General features: G+C 46.6%; 1 protein-coding gene across 13 annotated transcripts in view; it reads right to left on the reverse strand.

Annotated features, from left to right (window-relative positions):
- LOC134995275 (zinc finger protein 436-like) overlaps window positions 1-18,261 on the reverse strand; it is a 213,255-nt gene that overhangs the window by 86,199 nt on the left and 108,795 nt on the right. Inside the window, exon 12 of one of the 13 annotated variants that reach the window (XM_063951076.1) lies at window positions 3,074-4,205. The exons of 9 other annotated variants lie outside the window; for them this stretch is intronic. In XM_063951076.1, the coding sequence (XP_063807146.1) occupies window positions 3,328-4,205 (878 nt within the window). In that variant the 3' untranslated portion in view covers window positions 3,074-3,327. Of the gene's footprint in view, window positions 1-3,073; window positions 4,206-18,261 lie in introns of those variants that run through there. 3 more of the 13 variants (XM_063951075.1, XM_063951072.1, XM_063951071.1) reach the window with 3 other exon arrangements.

Below are 18,261 nucleotides of genomic sequence, written 5' to 3' on the forward strand. Positions count from 1 at the left end.
GCGCCCAAATACAGAGTACATATGCAAATAATCAAAACAGGGAAACAGTGAGTTACAGCTGAAGACAATATAGGACAAGTACAGGGTAACTAAGCATATCTACATCAGTAGACGACACTGAGATAAGTATCAAGGTGGCCGAGAACTGTAGGATTTGGCCAGTTGAAGATTATTAAAGTAAGAAAAGGAAAATCACATGAGGGAAAAGGGCCCTGCTCGTGAGAGCTTACATTCTAAAGGGGAGGGGTAGACAAAGATGGGGTAGACTGAGCGTGGTACAGAGGGTTAGGATGAGATTTGGCCGGGTTTGGTAAAGAAGTGGGTCTTGAGAGCCCGCTTGAAGTTCTGTAGGGAGGTGAAGAGTCTGATGGGGGAGAGGTAGAGAATTCCAGAGTAAGGGAGCAGCACGTGAAAAATCTTGGAGATAGGAGTGGGAGGAAGTAATCAGAAGACAAGAGAGCCGGCGTGAGTTAGGAGCCGATTGGCTGGTGTGATATCACCTTCCACTTATCACTGCTTTATAACTTATCCAGGTTTCATACATCTGCACCATTGTCGTTTATTCATCCCAACAGGATGGATGCAGCCAGAATTTCTTTTTACACTACTAGAATGTTGCTGAATCTGTTGCCTCCCTTAATTAAGGTGAAAACACCAAAAAGAACGGGTCGGGACAGTATCATTAAAGTATAGCATATAATGGAAACAATTGTGGAACAGAAGTGATGTTTGATTGTTTTCCAAATTTACTTTACATTTTTATACGTAACTTGTCCAGGGAAGAGATCTGATATTACACCCAGCCCTATATTACACGACCACCTGTCTGGGGTTTGGTTTGCACTACCGGTCCCAGCACCATCAGAGCATCTGAGCCGTGAATCAGAGTGACAGCGGCAGTGTGGCACAGTGTTGGATTGTGGTGGGCCGTGCAATGCTTAGACACACATAGGAAATGTATCCTGTCCACAGCTCCCTGACAGATTCCACTGGAAACAGGGCAACCAAATCCTACGTTACACATGGTCAAAGGTGTTATATACAGAGGAGGCAGTCAGCAGGATAAGTGACAGTATGAAAAAATTACAAAAAAACAAAAACACTACTTCAAAAGATTAGATGATGCAAGTTATAGTTACTGGGGCGACCACTCTCAATCTGCAGAAAGGATGAATTGTGACTTCTCATCCATCACTGCTGGAACACAGTCTGCACCTTTATACTGTGTCTGATCTACAACTGTAGATGATGAGAGATTAGATAATCCATAATCAGACCACACACAGAACACAATAACCCTGCAGGAACACAGACAGATGTATTGTCACTAAGCACGGCCTGTACATGATATACAGTGATCACTATCAGAGGGACATTATTGGGAAATCACTATAACAATGCATGCTCCAAATGTCTCCCCCTGCTGTGTGATCTCCTGGCCGCAGGGTACGGCACCATTGCTGGTGATATTACAGGCCCCACACACCCATGCTGAGAAATAACCTGTCCCTATGTACTATCATTTATACCATGGTATAGAGAGGTGAGTGTGTGTAATGGGACAGACGTCCTCTGTGCCCCACAGTGAGTGGGTAACAGGAAACCTGTACAGCAGGCACCAGGATAAGCAAATGCCAGCCGTGGCTATGACAGGCCACAACTTTCTGGCACGTCTACACATCAGGGTGTGATTAATATGTGTCCAGAATTAAAGGGATGAGGTGGTAACCCTAGCTGTATCCCACAGTGAGTGGGTTACAGGAAACCTGTACAGCAGGCACCAGGACGGGCAGATGACAGCCGCGGCTATGACAGACCACAACTCTCTGGCACGTCTACACATCAGGGTGTGATTACCTCGTAGTCAGGTGACTGATGTAATAATAGAGATGGAGCCATAGCTGGAGCTTACCTAGATATTAGTAAGGCCTGATCCCACACCGAAGACTCAGAAATCAGCTATAACGCTAGGGCATGAAAACAATGGCGGCTGAATGGATACAATGCTGGAAGGAGGATTCCCCATATTTTTATTACAAGGGTTACATACAGAGAGGGGGGGGGGGGGGGGTGTGGGTGTGTGTGTGTGTGTGTGTGTGTAAGGGGGGGGGGGGCGCCGCCAGTGCCAGGTCACAGGTTACACGGTACCTCTGTGGCCAAACTCACTTTGGAATAAAAGGGGGAAAACTATTCATCTGTGCAGAATAAATAGTAATTTGGCAGCAGAACAGAAACCATCAACATAATCAGGATACATGTTAAATCATATGACATAGAACAGCACATTGCATACTATCTGATCAGGGAAGGGTATATCTTATGTTTATCATGAAGCGTGTCTGGTCACATCCTATACCTCTGCATGGGCAGTAATAGCAACACTGACACCTGCAGGTTATAGAGGAAATGACACACACAGGGAAAGCTGATCCCATGTTCCTGGAGATGCCCCTTATTATATCACTAGGAATGAGGGACGTCATTGCTCCCTAGTGAGTGATGAGCTACACTCCTGTGTCTAATGATCCACAAGAGAAGTGTCTTGCCAATGTGATGTCACAGATTTCTAGTGAGCCAATAGGCTGCAATGTCATGGTTATTGCTTCTGTTCACAAAATGGCTGCCACCACTATGTGAAGGCACAGGATACATTTACAGAGAAAAGCACAGTAGCATAATAATGTATGTTATTTTAACTAACTAGATACAAAGTTTAATATTCAACAACAGACTAAGCAGAAATGTGGCTGTGTGACATCACCTGTCCTCTTTTGTGCAAATGTTCCAGTTTTGAAAATGAAGCCTGGTTTTGTGGAGTGGGGGTGGGAACTGAAGGAAAATGGAACGGTAGGTGGGTGGAAGTAGGTGCAGATCAGTGTTTTACGTGACAGTTTAAAATGAATAACATGATGAGGAGAAGGCATGTTTAGGTGCTAGCCCTGTGTTGGCAGGGAGCGCAGTCTTTTCCGCTCAGCAAGAAGACGTGATTTTTCCAGCTCCTCTGAAATGGTGGAAATTGGGGCTCATCCTGCACTTCTGATTTGTGAGCACTCTGTACCTTCCAGTTGTTATTTTCTAGGGGGGATGATGAACCAAAGTAATCACTACGTTCATACACAGAAAAGTCACAGACGTAACAGACCGTCACGATACTCTCATACCCAGTAACATAAACAAAGAAGTAAATCAAGTGATGTTCTCCTATATCCAGGAAAACCATACATTGCAGACCCTACACCTTATAATGCATTTGACGGGAACATACTGTATGTCCACTTTTTGATTTCCAGATTGTAAACAAGTCTTGTTATGCGTGTGACGGGCAGTTTATTCACCAAGACCAGTATGAACCCTCTTATGTCGCCAAAGATTTGAGCCATCAGAACAGCAGCGGCCGCACTGGGAACACACAAACGGCCTCTCCCCGGTGTGGATGCGCTGATGCTTGACAAGGCTGGATCTCTGGACAAAGCACCTGCCGCATTCCGTGCAACGATAAGGTTTCTCACCAGAGTGTAGCCGCTGATGCATGACAAGAGCAGAACTGGCCGTAAAACATCTCCCACACTCCGGACAGGGATAAGGCCTCTCTCCGGAATGAATGCGTTGATGTTTGACCAGGCTGGCTCTCGTGGCAAAGCATTTGCCACAATTCGTGCACTGAAAAGGTTTTACGCCAGAGTGCAGCCGCTGATGCATGATAAGCGCAGACCCATCAGCAAAACATCTGCCGCACTCCATGCATGAAAACGGCTTCTCCCCGGTGTGAGTGCGGTGATGCTTCACAAGGTCGGCTTTCTGGGCAAAACATTTGCCGCACTCCGTGCACTTAAATGGCTTCTCGCCGGAGTGAATCCGCTGGTGCGCAGTAAGGGCAGACCTGCCGGTAAAACCTCTCCCGCACTCTGGGCATGAAAATGGCCTCTCCCCGGTGTGAGTCCTCTTATGGTACAGAAGACGTGATCTCTGATGGAAGGATTTCCCACAATAAGAGCAGTCAAACAGTTTGTCATCGGTGTGACATTGCTGGTGGGCGGTGAGAGCCAATATGGAGCCGAAACACCCCCCGCAAACTGAGCATCTATACAGATTACTGGCGCTATGCGTTTGCTGATGGGTGACGAGGGCTGAATGATTAGGGAAACATTTCTGACACTCCGAGCACTGATGCGTCTTCTCAGGATAGTGTGAGGAGGCGTGCGGACCTGTTGGGGACAAAAGTACTAAGATAAACCCTCTATACATCAGTGGATGGGTCACGTCATCATGGGTGTGAGACATTCTGTGTAGTTATATGTACCAGATAGATATCAGATATTACATATATTCAAAACCACATACAACTGTCACTTATGAGTTAAGCCTGCCATTCCATACATCAACAGTAAGAGACTAAAGAAGGAAAGTACATCAACAGTAAGAGACTAAAGAAGGAAAGTATAGGCCCTTTAAAGGACAAGAGGGGAGTCTTAATCAAAAATGATATTGACATAGCAAACAAACTAAACAAGTTTTTTTCAACGGTATTTACCAGAGAGGACCAAATGCTGGGTCTAAGACAAAATCTCAACAAAGATAATGTCCCACTGCTAAATGCTTATTTATGTGAGGAGGGAGTCTGTGACCGATTAAAAAGGTTAAAGATTAATAAGTCACCTGGTCCCAATGGAATTCACCGGACTGTTCTTATGGAGCGGCACGCTGAACTAGCAAGACCTCTATTTTTGATCTTCATGGATTCGGTTAAATCGGGTATGGTTCCCAAGTACTGGCGTATAGTGAGGTAGTGCAGATATTTAAAAAGGGGAGCAAAGCTGAACCAGGTAATTATAGACCAGTTATTCTTACATCTATAGTGGGGAAAGTATTGGAAAGTATTCTAAGGGACAGTATTCAAAAGTTCCTTGAAGCAAATAAGGTCATTTAAAGAAACCAACATGGATTTGTGAAGGACAGATCATGTCAGACCAACTTACTTGGCTTTTATGAAACGGTAAGTGCGAACCTGGATCAGAGTAAGGAGGTGGATATAATCTTTTTAGACTTTGCCAAAGCTTTCGACACTACCACACATGCGTCTTATCTATAAGCTACAAGAAATAGGGCTAGGGAGCACAATATGCACTTGGGTCAGTAATTGGTTAGATAATAGGGTGCAGCGCGTTGTGGTCAATGGATCATTTTAAAATTGGACTAAAGTACTAAGTGGTGTGCCACAAGGGTCTGTACTTGGACCACTTTTGTTCAACATTTTCATCAACGACGTAACAGTAGGTCTAGAGAGCATGGTGTCAATTTTCGCAGACGATACCAAATTGTGTAAGGTTATAAATATGGAGGGGGATGCGGAGTCTCTTCAGAATGACTTAACTAAACTGGAAACATGGGCAGCAAAATGGAGAATGAGATTCAACACAGACAAGTGTAAGGTAATGCACTGTGGGGGCAAGACCAAAAATTACACCTACATACTAAATGGTGTAATATTAGGGTATTCTGTACTGGAAAAAGACTTGGGGGTTCACATAGATAACAAATTAAGCAGCAGTACCCAAAGCAGGAGTGCAGCAAAGAAGGCTAATAAGATATTAGCATGCATAAAACGGGGAATTGATGCAAGGGACGAGAGTATTATACTCCCATTATATAAATCACTAGTGAGGCCACATCTTGAATACTGTGTGCAATTTTGGGCACCATATTACAAAAAGGATATCCTGGAGCTAGAAAAGGTTCAGAGGCGGGCGACCAAACTAATCAAGGGCATGGAGACGCTGGAATACGAGGAAAGGCTTGCAAGGCTAGGCATGTTTACATTGGAAAAGAGGAGACTAAGAGGGGACATGATCAACATCTACAAATATATAAGGGGTCAATACAAAGAGCTTGGGAGGGACCTGTTTTCTATAAGATCAGCACAGAGGACACGTGGTCACTCGCTTAGGTTAGAGGAGAGGAGTTTCCGAACATTGAGGCGAAAAGGTTTTTTCACAGTGTTTGGAATTCCCTGCCTGAGAGAGTAGTAACAGCTGACTCAGTCAACACCTTTAAGAATGGGTTAGATATAGATTGGGTTATGGTGCGTAGGCCCGCATTATAGTTAATAGTAACTAGTCCTATAATAAGACTGCATAGGAGACCACAAATAGGTTGAACTCGGTGGACAATTGTCTTTTTTCAACCTTAGTTACTATGTTACTATTCCCACATAGCCTTGGAGTTTGTCTAGAACTGTCTAATTTACGATGTATTTAAACTATTAATGGACTGTTGTACTGACACAATCACTCCACTCACATCTGCAGAATGGAAGCAGCCATCTTCCTTTTTACATTATGAGAAAATTACTGAATCTGTCTCCTCCCCTCAATGGCAATAAGTGTAAAACACGAAGCAGAATAAGATGGGACAGAGGGGCTAATTCAGTATGGATCGCGTGTTCTTGTTTCCCGATTCTGCGTGTGTGATGAGTGGGGCCTGCGTGTGGCTCACATTTTTCCGATAGCCTCTGCCTGATTGACTGGCAGGTGCGTTCAGGAGACGGGGCGGCCGGTGTTTCTGGAAACGGGGGCGTGTTGCCAAGGTATGCATCTCGGACGCAGATATCTTGGCCTTGCAAGACCCCCTGCGGGAGTAAGGCCAGCGGTGGCAGCGCTGGGATCGCAATTGCAGCTACTAAGCGTTTAACACCTCCTATGGCATTTACTATGGATCGCATTTGCAAAGCTGCCTGGGAGCAACTTTATAAATGCGATCCATGTTGAATGTGGGCCAAATTTAGTGTAAAGTATAGAGAACCTCTGGGACAGAACAGATGTTAGACAGATGTCCACATTTAGTTGACATCTTTATATAGTGCCCCAATCTGTCCAGGGAATATTTTTTATAGTACCCCGACCTACACAACACCAATACAGAACCCCAACATTACTGCCTTTCTGACTGTGCACCTCTATGGGGGTGAGAGGAAAAAAAGTCGATCTTAATGATTGTGAGGTGCCACAGAAAGCTGGAACCTCGCAGCATTGGCTGATAATCAGATACCTTGGCCGCAGGGTACGGTACCATTGCTGGTGATGTTACAGGTCCCACACAGCTCACAGCTGAGAATTAACCTGTCCCTATTTACTATCATTTATACCAAGGTATAGAAAAGTGAGCATGTGTAATGGGACAGACGTCCGCTGTACCTAGGGTTACCACCTCATCCCTTTAATTCTGGACACATTAATTACACAGGTTCTGTGGCGGATTAAAACCAGGTGAAATGGAGTCTTGAAGTCAGCCAGCCACAGAACCTGTGTAATTAATATGTGTCCAGAATTAAAGGGATGAGGTGGTAACCCTAGCTGTATCCCACAGTGAGTGGGTAACAGGAAACCTGTACAGCAGGCACCAGGACGGGCAGATGCCAGCCGCGGCTATGACAAGGTCACAACTCTCTGGCACGTCTACACATCAGTTGACTGATGTAATAATAGAGATGGAGCGTACACGTAGATTACCTAGATATTAGTTGTAATGGCCTATTGCTATGGCATGAATATAATGGCGGTTGAACAGACACAATATTGGAAAATGGAGAAACGGAAACTTGTAGAGGAGGGAGTGGTGACCAGTGCAGGACTTGAGGACATGTAGTTGGACCAATATCTTTGAATATCTGATGATGGCGATGCCTCTCTATAGGTCACTGGTGAAACCACACGTGGAATACTGCGCTCACGTCTGGGAGCCGCATCTCCAAAAGGACATAAATGAGAGACTGCACAAAGGGTGATTATAGCGGTGCATGGTGTAAGTCACACACATTACCAGGAAAGCCTAGCGCATCTAACCATGTATTCCCTGGGGAGCAGGGAGAGGGTGATATGGGTGGAGCTCTCACACAGATCACCAGCTCAGGGAAGTGTCCTACAGAGTAAGAGAAGTATTACGAGTGGACGTACTCCTGACACTGGAGAGCAACGGGTCTAAGGGGGTAATTCAGACCTGATCGCTAGGCTCTGCTTCTGTACAGCAGGCGATCAGGTCTACACTGCGCATGCACCGCAATGCGCAGGCGCGTTGCACGGGTATAGAGAGGATCACCGCTCAGCATTGGGTTTGTGAAAAGAATCCATTCGCACGGGCCTCTGCAAGGAGATTGACAGGAAGAGGGTGTTTGTGGGTGGTAACTGACCGTTTTCAGGGAGTGGCTGGAAAAATACAGGCGTGTCCAAGCGTTTTGCAGGGAGGGCTCCTGACGTTAATTCCGGTCCTGGACGGGCTGAAGTGATCGCAGCGGCTCAGTAAGTCCTGGGCTGCGCAGAGACTGCACAAGATCTGTTTGTACAGCTCTGCTACACATGCGATCGCACACTTGCACAGCTAAAATACACTCCCCTATGGGCGGCGACTATCTGACCGCAGCAGTGCAAAAATCGCCTGCTAGCAATCAGGTCCGAATTAGGCCCTAAGAGCATTTACTAATGGCATAACATGATAATCAGCTGAGGAGAGCTCGTTCTCCCTTCTCGGTCTCTGAGAAACTCCCAGTCTGTCCTACAAGACAGACAGACAGTACAAGGGGGAGAATGCGGCTGCTGTGGAGCATTTCAAGGAAAAGATATTAACGGTAAAAATTCTACCATTCTACCCAAGCAATACATGAAACCAAGGGTAGGTTACATATAATCAATTGTAAAAGTGCATGACATTGCAGGAAAATGACTTTTCACCGGATAAGGGTTTGGAGGATGAGCATCTCACATCCAGAATATAATGGCTGGCCGAGGCCTGGAGATATGACCACCCTGATGTCGGGCATAAATCACCTGATGAAGCCTGAGCCCTGCATGTACAATGGTCCCTATGACCCCTGACAGGTCATGTGATGGGCAGACGTGACTGCTACCAGCAGGACACCATAAGTGTCAGCCTCTGGAGAGAAACCTCTGCAAAGTTTCAAGCTAACCAAACGTTAGAGCATCTACATATGTGTCCTCATACACTGTGTCTTCTCTCTGCGCCAGGTCCTGAACATCTTGGCAGTGTTGAGTGTCTAATTCTTTTTAATATTAAATTTTTATTGAGTTTTCAAACAGATTACATGTACATATACAATTAAATCGGTAAATAAAAACAGGAGGAGGGAGGGGAGATACATACAAAACATAACTAATAAAGATATGGGGGAGGGGGAGGTACGTATCAGGGATATCGTAATATATCAATGGAATGTTAGTATAGTGGAAAGTGAAAAATAGGAGGTTTGCATCACTTAGTAAATCAGTGTCAGGTGTGAACTGGGGAACAAAGCACAGAGAGGTCTGGAATGTCAGCTGGAGCTCTGTATGCACCCTTCTGGCCTAAACTCTCTTTATATAGGGACCATTTAATCCATTTCTTACTAATAGAGGAATTTCCTGGAGCACAGTTGCCCTCTGCTGTCTCAAACACATAATGTTGATGGACGCTATTTTCTATCATTGAAATATTGGGGATGACCGCAGACTTCCATTTGGAGGCTATGGCGGCTTTAGAAGCTATGAGGATATGTCCTAGAATATATCTGTCGCTGCTGGACATCTCCTTCCCATAATAGTGAAAGAGTGCCAAGAGGGGGTCAGGCACAAGGACCATTCCTAATATATGGGACATGAAAAGGAACACTTCCCTCCACAGTGCCCGGATTACCGGGCATAACCAAAAAATGTGTAAAATATCGCCCACCATCCCACAGTTTCTCCAGCAACTAGCGGAGACATCAGGCCAGATTTTGTGTAAACGGTCCGGTGTTAAATATACCCTATGGACCAGTTTATAATACATTTCACAATGATTTACACATTTAGAAATTCTAAAACAAGATTTAAAGATATATTTCCAGATATCTTCCGTAAAGACTGCTGGGAGGTCTTTTTCCCATTTAGTCTGTGCAGGGAAGACCCCATGATGAGACTCGGTTACAAGATGCTGATACCATCTGGAAATGCCTCCCCTGTTGCCTCTGGGTATTAGGAGTGACATCAGTATTTTAGGGGGATCAGTATGTGGGGCCCGACTTGGAGAGCAGCTCTGAAGCCAGTGTCTTAATTGTAGATATTTATGAAAGTCTTGTTTGGGTACCTGAAATTGATCTTGGAGTAGGGAGAAGGGGACTAAGGCGCCGTCTCGGATGACATCTTTCAGAGTGTTGAGACCCAGGGTTCGCCAGTGGTGTAATTGCAAATCTGGGATCAATAGGGCTATAGCGTGGAGGGACAACTTGGGGGAGGGCAAAGCACCAGGAGGGAAAGACTTTGATACTTCCTTCCATGCCAGCAAAGTTGCGTGAACTGCTGAGCACTCGGCAACTCTGGCTGGGATTGATTTGAAGGGCAGCCATAACAGATCCGATAGTGTGTAGGGGGATATTGCGTCTTGTTCCAAGGATACCCACGGTTTAACATTGCCCTGGGTGAACCAATCTCTAGCTTGGGTGAGCAGACAGGCGATGTGGTATCTTTCCAAGTCTGGATATGCTACTCCCCCGGCACCTTTTGACGCAGTCAACGTGGATTTTGCTACTTTCGGCTTTAAGCCCCCCCATATATATTTAGTCAATAGACGATTGAATCTATTACAAACGTCTTTAGGGAAAGCCCTAGGGATGGTACGAAAGAGGTACATCAATTTTGGTAAAAGGACCATCTTTGCTGCCGCCACCCGTCCGACCCAGGAGACCTCCTGCATCATCCAATCTTTAATTAACAATTCAAATGCGCGAAAAAGCGGGTCATAGTTGCACCCCATTAAGTCCCGCCCCCTAGATAGATGAACACCCAGATATTTAAGCGATCTAAGTTGCCACGCATATTTATAGTCATTCTTTAGACGACTAAGAGCGCTGTCAGAGATATTTACGGGTAGGGCCTCAGTCTTAGTAGCGTTCAGTTTGTAGTAAGAGACCGCTGCATAAGAGTTTAAAAGAGAATGTAAGTGGGGTAGGGACGTTTCGGGCTCTCTAAGACACACCAGAATATCATCTGCAAAAAGACATATTTTATGTGGTGTCCCTCCCACCTCTGGACCCACAATTAAGTCTGACACCCTGATTCGTTCTGCCAGCGGTTCCACAGCTAGTACAAAGATAAGGGGTGATAGTGGGCATCCCTGCCGGGTCCCATTAGTAATATTAAATATAGAGGAGCTGCACCCATTGGTGAAAACCGAAGCCGAAGGGGAGGAGTACAAGGCAAAGATAGAGTCCAGTATCCTAACCGCAAATCCAAAATGACCTAGGGTAACCCTCAAATAATCCCAATGGAGCCTATCGAATGCTTTTTCTGCATCCAGGGAAAGAAGCAAGAGAGGTTCGTTCCGGGCCTGGCAGCGGTCAATCAGGTTAAATAACCCTACGTGTGTTATCTGACGCTTGCCTGCCCAGAACAAAACCCACCTGATCCGGGTTAATCAAACTAGGCAGGAGAGGGGAGATCCTATTTGCAACCATTTTGGCGAACAATTTAAGGTCGGTGTTCAGCAATGCTATTGGGCGGTAATTCTGAACCACCGTAGGGGATTTCCCTGGCTTAGGGATGGTAACTATTCGAGCCTCTAACATCTCTTTCGGGAAACATGTGGAGTCAGTGGCTTCATTATAGACTGACGTTAAGAGTGGGGTAAGGGTTGATTTGAATGTTTTGTAGAAGCTGGAGGGGTACCCATCCGGGCCGGGGGCTTTATTTACTGGACAGGAGTGAATGGCTGCTTCGACTTCGTCGAGTGACCAGGGAGTATTGAGGGATTCGCGGGTCTGGGAGTCTATATTGGGGAGCGTCAACCCGTCCAAGAATCCGGTAATGTCTGCCAGAGTGGGCTGAGGGGTACCAGAGTCATCTCTTAGGTTATACAGCTGCGAGTAATATTCAGCAAACGCATTAGCTATCTCAACCGGATCAGTTACTTTGACTCCAGAAGATGTATGAATTGCATGTATGCGTTCCTTGGCTCTACGCCCTCTCAATTTACGCGCCAATAACCGTCCCGCCCTATTACCCAGCCTATAATATTTTTGATTTAGCCGCTGCAGGTTGCGGTGAACTTCGGTTAGGGCAAAGGTGTTTACTTTGTCACGGGCACCGAGAAGTTGTTTATAAAGAGATTTATTATCGGGGCTAATTTTATGTGCAGCTTCTAACCGGGCGGCCTCTCTTTCGGCCGAGGCTTGTCTCTTCCTATAATCGCGTTTAAGTCTAGCCGCACTTTGAATTGCAGAACCTCTAATCACGGCTTTCAGAGAACACCAATGGGTGAAGACAGATGTGTCCTCGGGGCAGTTAGTGGACAGATATAAATCTAGAGATTGCTGGATGGCCTGAAGAGCCTCAGGGTGGGTCAGCAAATGTTGGCCCATTCTCCAGGGGGCATGAGGGACCACCCTTTTACTGGTATCCCAAACAACCATAAGCGGTGAGTGATCCGACCAGGACATAGGTAATATGTCTATCTTGCTAATAGCCGCTAGTGTCCATTTATCAGCTAGTGCTAAGTCTATTCGTGAGTACGAACTATGTACGTGAGAATAGAAAGTGTAATCCCGTTCTGTCGGATGTTTAGCCCTCCAAACGTCATACAGTGCGTACTCAGCTAGCAGTTGACCAAATTTGCCTGTGGGTTCCTGGGGTGGACTGCTACGAAGGGTCCGGGTCGGACGGGAGCGTTCAACAATAGGGTCCAGTACCATATTAAAGTCACCTAAAATCAAAAGGGCTCCCCTAGTATGTTCCTTGAGAGTTCTACAGAAGGTTCTAGGAAATGGAATTTGTTTGGCATTAGGTGCATAGCACGAGACCAAAGTGGTTTCTACATTATCCAGTTTGCCCACTATGATTAAATATCTCCCGTCTGGGTCCTCATATTTATCGGACAGAACAAACGAGCAGTGTTGTGCTATAAGAAGAGCCACGCCAGCTTTCTTGGCGGGTCCGTTTGCCATATAACAGTGGGGGTAACGTGAATTAGTGAAGGAGGGGGGATTTTGACTCTGAAAGTGGGTCTCTTGTACTGCTACCACCTGTGCCTTGAGTTTATGAAAAAAATTCAAGGCTACTCTTCGTTTATGGGGAGAATTGAGCCCTTTGGCATTAATAGAGATTATGTTAACCATAATCTATTGCCACTAAGACTGATAATTCCCTTGAGCAATTTCCGTGTTTAAACTGATATACCTGAAAGGGGGGGGGGGGGGGGGAACATATCTGGGAACAGGAAGGAAGACAGAAAAAAAATTAAAAAAACAAAACTGAATTGATCTCTCGTGAGATCATAACCAGTCGCCATAATAAGGCGGCTGTGTAGGCTAAAGGGGGGGTTAGTGGCATAGCACCTACCCATTGCCATACTTTTATACTGTAAACTATGCAGAACACATGAACATCTCGATACTATTAGGGCATGTAAATACCCATGTTAGTAAATAGAACATAAAGAACATAAAATGCATAACAAAAACAGTCCAACCTGGAAACAGGGCATATAAACCAACAATGAAATCAATAGAGTCATTAGGGACTCTCCAGCGGTTCGCCCTACATATCGAGTACCTGGGTTATATCAACAGATTAATTTTGGTAGGGGTCCGCCATGTCCGGGGAAGCTCCAGGCACCTCGCTTATAAGAAAGAGAAAAGAGCAAACTAGACAGCCAGTAAAATACAGTATACAAATCTAAGAATACTTCTGAAACACGGACTAATCGCCCGCTACATTCAATGCCTCCCCCGGCACATCACGTTCCCCCGGATAAGGGTAGAGGTAAAGCTGGCAGTGCCATCATCATAACTGGAGGGCCATCAGAGAGGAGTAGAGAGGTAGCATAATTGGGAGCTTTCCGATCCCGCGCAGGCCGCCTCACTTCACCGAAGACCAGTCCTGCTGAAGTCGACGGGGTGAGGAGTCCGCAGAGGGTCCTACAATGTTCCAGGATTTGAGCAGCTTTGCTCCTTCATCTGCGGTAGAAATAGAGACAGTGGAGCCATCTCGGTGAATCAGCAGCTTGGTGGGGAAACCCCAGCGATAAGGGATATCCGCCTTCCTGAGAGCTGTCGTGATAGAGTGAAAGGAACGCCGTTTATAGAGGGTGGCTGCGGACAAGTCTCCGAAAAGTTGAAGGCCTTTAAGGGCTGAAGATGTGTCTGACGTTGGTCTTGATGCTTTTAGCAAGGCCTCCTTCACGTGGAAGTAGTGCATTTTCATTAGGACATCTCTGGGCGCGTCCCCTGGTGCTGCTCTAGCCTTTGGTAGCCGGTGTATTCGGTCGATAAGGAGATCTGCCGAAGGGGACTGGGGTAATAGAGCTTTAAATAGGGCCACGGCATAGTCGTGTAAACTGCTATGTGACACAGACTCGGGGACTCCACGCAATTTAAGATTGCTTCGACGCGATCTGTCCTCCAGATCTGTGACTTTGTCCCGCAAAAGCTTCACCTCTGCTTCCAAGGCGTCATGGGCGTCTAACAGGTTGTTATGGGACCCCACGACCTCCTCCATTTTAGTTTCCAGATGGTCAGTGCGGCCACCTAGGTCATCTATGGATTGTTGACACGCCGTTAATGTGGTACGAAATTCCGCTGCCACGTCCTCCTTGAAGCGAGACAGAAGTAGTTTCATCGTGCCCACAGTTAGAGCATCTCCATCTTTGACATTGTCCAGGCTTGTGGCAGCTTTGGGGGTGGAAGGGGGCACCTCCAGGGAGGGGGGAGTTTGCGGGATTGTATCTGTCGTAGAGGGTCCGGTGGTTTTAGAGCCCGACATCCTTGGAGATGATTTGAAAAATGAAAGCTGCTGTGCGGGCTTTGATGGCTTGCTGCATCTGGCAGGCATACTAATGCCTAAGAGAAATAGGTCGACGGTTCCGATCACTTAAATAGGAAAATTTGGAGGCTCCGCTGTCTCCGAGATCATCGAGATGTCACGTAGATATTGGCATGGGTAGAAGAGACTGCTTGTTTTACATTGGCATGAACAGGGCCAGCAGGACTATGCGACTAGGCATCTTCTTCCGTGTGCATACGAAGCATTGGGGGGAACTCCAGTCCCGCACCCCAGGCCCCCCAGGTACCATCGGGGTCGGGCCACCGGTTGTAAAGGGTTTAGATCCAGCCCAGGGATCTCCGGAGGAAAATTATAACTTGGAGACAGAAGGTTCTGGGTATTTCAATGTGCAGTTGGATGACCCTGTCAGTCGTATTCGCCCCCACCGCTGTGCTTGTCTGGGCTTCTTTCCCACGGCTTCCAGGTCTAACGTGGGGCACCTGCTGGTCGTAGGACTCCCCCGACGACCACCTGCACCGTCCAATGAGACACCTACAGATATCTGCAGAGAAGCTGGTGGAGTAGGGTGAATCAGGGGGGTCTGTATCTCCTGGAGCCACCCAGCTAATCCCAGACCCCAGATGGACAGGGGGGGACGTCTGTTATGTTTGCTGCTTTCTGACTCTCTAGCACGCGGGGGGTGGGAGCCCCGGCCAGGCCCGCGGTCCTCTGCAGCAGTGCGCCGCTGGTATCAGGCAAAAGCACGCGGGGGGGAGAGATATATTCACCTCTGTGAGGCCAATGCTGCAGTCTCTTACCCCCTCGGGCCGCCCAACGTCTCCTCCGGGTCACCGCCGCCTCGCCTCCGCTCGTTCGGCCTCCGCAAAATGGCCGCCACCCGCGCTCCGGGGCGCGCGGCACGGCTTCAATCCGGTCCCGGATCTCCCCTGCCAGCCAGCAAGGACTGCTGGACCGATGCGGTGAGGTTAGTGGTGATGTCCCAGCAAGGGGCAGGGTGCAGGGAGGTCCGTCTGATGTCCCGGAAAGGCCGACTCTCCTGCTGAGGCTGGTGTAGAAATTTAGTCCCCGGCTTCAGGGAAACGAGTAGGCCGCAATCCGCGGGAGCCAGGAAACCGGCTCCCCGATTCCGCAGCTCTTACTCTTCACCTGCTCTAGCCCGTTGGGGAGTTGATCCAAGCACTCAGGGTGGGTTATATTCGTGTGGAGGCTGCTTTTTTTATACAAAAACTCCCAGGTCCCTGGGAGCTCACCAGAATAGCAGCCTGTTCACACAACCTCCAAGCCACGCCCCCCTTGAGTGTCTTATTCGATGAAAATGTCATTCATTCACACAAAAACAACTGGAATGGCAGAACTACTTTGCATTGATCAAAATGATGAGCGACATTTGTACAGATGTGTCCTCTTACATCCTTGCTGCGGTCACATTAAACAGCCCTTGAAGTCGCGCCATGCCGTTACGGGACACGGTAACACTGTGTCTTTTGTTGCAGGTTTTTTTCCATGAAAATGCGTGAGACGCAAAGTAATATAATAGAAAATAACAATTAATATAATATGCTGCATGTCTATATTCTGTGTGTAGTTGAGGCTCTATCTGCATCCGAAATGCCACGTTGTGGTGTGTTCCAGGAAAACACTGTAGCATATCATTTTGTATGCAAATACAGTCGCAGTCACACACAGAATATAGGCATGCTGCATATTATTTTAATCAGCAGAAGCTGCTCGTGCGTCCTATTACATTACTTTGCGTCTAAGATGCATTAAAACCACACAAATAAAACGCTTGGTGCTACAGTCACACTGAGTAGTAGCACTGAAGAAAGAATCTAGACAGGAGGCGCTCCCCTTCCTGTTCTATTTGAGCATCATGAAAATAAAGGTCATGATATATCTTGTGACCTCCAGTCAATATACACACGTACATGGAGGCGATCTCCATTCACAGCCTGCAGTTGGCCGAACAACAATCGCATGGATCAGACGAATTAGAAAGTTGAACAATCCAGACAACGATCGGCCATCATTTAGTACCTGACACAGCAACAGTCACTCAACATTTAGTTGTCTGCTTTTCACAATCATCGCCAGCTTTAAGCTTTAATTGCTACGTTGTAGAGACTCTTAGGGGATAAACCATAGACATAGTTTACATAGTCAGTGAGGTTGAAAAGAGGCAAACTGGCCATCAGGTTCAACCTGTAGAGAATGGAAGTTACAGGATTAGACCTAATGTGGCACTTTGTTGCAATTTGTTTACATTGTTAGCGATATTGTAACTTATTGCCGAGCTGGAAATGAAAAAATTGCCTTGGATAAAATCATAAGATAGGCATAAAAAATATCATTTAGAAATAATTAAGATAAATGTTTGATAAACCGAAGTCTGATAATAATGAAACCACAAAGCAGACGGCTGGCGCATTAGTGTTCGAGAACTCCAAGCATTTATTTATTAAGAAAGTTTCTTACATAACGAAGCATATTTCGAAAACACGCGCTGCAGGGCACCTTAGTTATCACCCGAGCAGAGAAATTCCTAATATTTGTTCACATCACAGACGTCCTTCTCAGTGGTCACGCGTCACATCACATAGGTTCTTCTCAGTGGTCACGGGTCACATCACAGACGTCCTTCACAGTGGTCACGCGTCACATCACATAGGTTCTTCTCAGTGGTCACGGGTCACATCAGACGTCCTTCTCAGTGGTCACGGGTCACATCACAGACGTCCTTCTCAGTGGTCAAGTGTCACATCACAGACGTCCTTCTCAGTGGTCACGCGTCACATCACATAGGTCCTTCTCAGTGGTCACACGTCACATCACAGACGCCCTTCTCAGTGGTCACACCACACAGGTCCTTCTCATTGCTCACACGTCACATCACATACGTCCTTCTCAGTGGTCACACGTCACATTACATCGTCCGTTAAGCCTGTAACGCATTTCGCTCTGAGCGAGAGCTTTTATTGAAGAGTCACACTGGTAAATGCAACTAACGCAAATGTCCTAGGTTCAACATTCTGACAAGCTGGAATCTGACCATCACTGCTATTGCCCATTGTGGAGGGGAGAAGCGTTTAACATACCACCAGTCGGGATCCTAATGATCACAATACAGATGCTGTAATGTGCATGGTGCTTATATACACATACGGTATGGTCATTACCGTGAGCATGTTCTGAACCAATGTGCATTTACCAGTAGAAGGATCCATAACTGGTTTTGTATCCCGAACTCCTGGCGGCTACATCAGCACAGATGATAACTTTTTTAATTTCCAACTTATTTTCTACAAACCTCGGTGGTATTGGTTTAATGTTTTTTCAGGAAAAAATGGTGGTGATGGTAAGACGTGATTGGTCAACTTGTGCCACCACCGGTGACTTCTTGCTGGGAGTGATCAGTGTTTCTCCACTTATTGCCTTTTCTCCACGTCTTCCAGATTTCTCTCTC

This window comes from Pseudophryne corroboree, chromosome 2, assembly GCF_028390025.1.
Source record: "Pseudophryne corroboree isolate aPseCor3 chromosome 2, aPseCor3.hap2, whole genome shotgun sequence".
In the NCBI taxonomy this organism is placed as follows: domain Eukaryota; kingdom Metazoa; phylum Chordata; class Amphibia; order Anura; family Myobatrachidae; genus Pseudophryne; species Pseudophryne corroboree.